General features: G+C 44.5%; 1 protein-coding gene across 1 annotated transcript; it reads left to right on the top strand.

Annotated features, from left to right (window-relative positions):
- Positions 1 to 123: 123 nt before the first annotated feature.
- On the top strand, positions 124 to 1,032 carry LOC111615359. The gene has a single exon (XM_023356778.1). It carries the CDS (start codon positions 124 to 126, stop codon positions 1,030 to 1,032), a length of 909 nt encoding a protein of 302 aa, XP_023212546.1.

The following is a 1,032-nucleotide window of genomic DNA, read 5'->3' as shown; positions in this document are numbered from 1 at the left end:
GAATACATCAGTTCTACAGAATGCCGAACAATAGATGAAGGATATTTAGACAAGCTCCAAAATAGGGTTTCCAGGTTCACCAACTCAGCATTAGCTAAACACCTGCATCTAAGGAACGCGACCATGCAATCACCCGAGATACCAAGGCTATTCGGCTATGCTAAAACCCATAAACCAGGCACGCAAATCCGGCCGATTGTTGACAAATCAAGATCTCCAACCCTACCTATTGAGAAGGGTCTACATGAGCTCCTTAAAGGCCATTTGAAAGATTATAACTACGCCGTTTCGAACACGCGGGAACTCATCACTAAATTGCAGAATATCGCTCTGAAGGATCAGGAATTTATTACAGTTCTCGACTTTGAAGCTATGTATCCTTCCATTAAATTGGAACCGTGCTTCTGTGCCCTTAGAGATTTCCTTTTCCAAGCCTCTCCACCTGGATACCACAAGCAGGTGTTGGAGCTGGCCCACCTTATGTGCTACACCTCATTCTTCACCTTCAACCAACGAATCTATCTTCAAGAAAGGGGAGTACCTATGGGTAGCCCCCTCTCTGGAGACCTCTGCGAATTAATTGTAAGAAAACTGGATAACCAAGTATTACAGTCCTTCAACGCGGAAATCGTTCTCTATACGCGCTATGTTGATGACATTCTTATCATTTGGAAGTCCAACCTGGATCTAAGCACCGTTCTTCAGATTGTGAACAACAACAACCCTTTTGGACTTAAGCTTAAATTAGACCAGCAGGATGACAAGATGGCCCACTTCCTGGACCTCAATATCTTCTTGGATCAAGGCTGCATAACTACAAGTGTGTTCCATAAGCCTAATCTTCAGTCTTTCTTCATCCCTGCAACCTCGAATGACCCCTTTTCTTACAAATGGCCGCTTTCAGGGCTCTTATCCGCAGAGCTTTTACCTATTGCTCTAGCATTAATGACGTGCTACGAGAAATCCAACGCATCAAGCGCATCGCCACAGCCCACAGTTTCAGCAGTAAGTTTATCGATAGGCTTGCGCTAA

The sequence above is a fragment of the Centruroides sculpturatus genome, unplaced genomic scaffold (assembly GCF_000671375.1).
Source record: "Centruroides sculpturatus isolate CEXI.00-Female unplaced genomic scaffold, Cexi_2.0 scaffold2394, whole genome shotgun sequence".
NCBI lineage: Eukaryota > Metazoa > Arthropoda > Arachnida > Scorpiones > Buthidae > Centruroides > Centruroides sculpturatus.
This window is presented reverse-complemented; position numbering and strand designations above follow the sequence as displayed.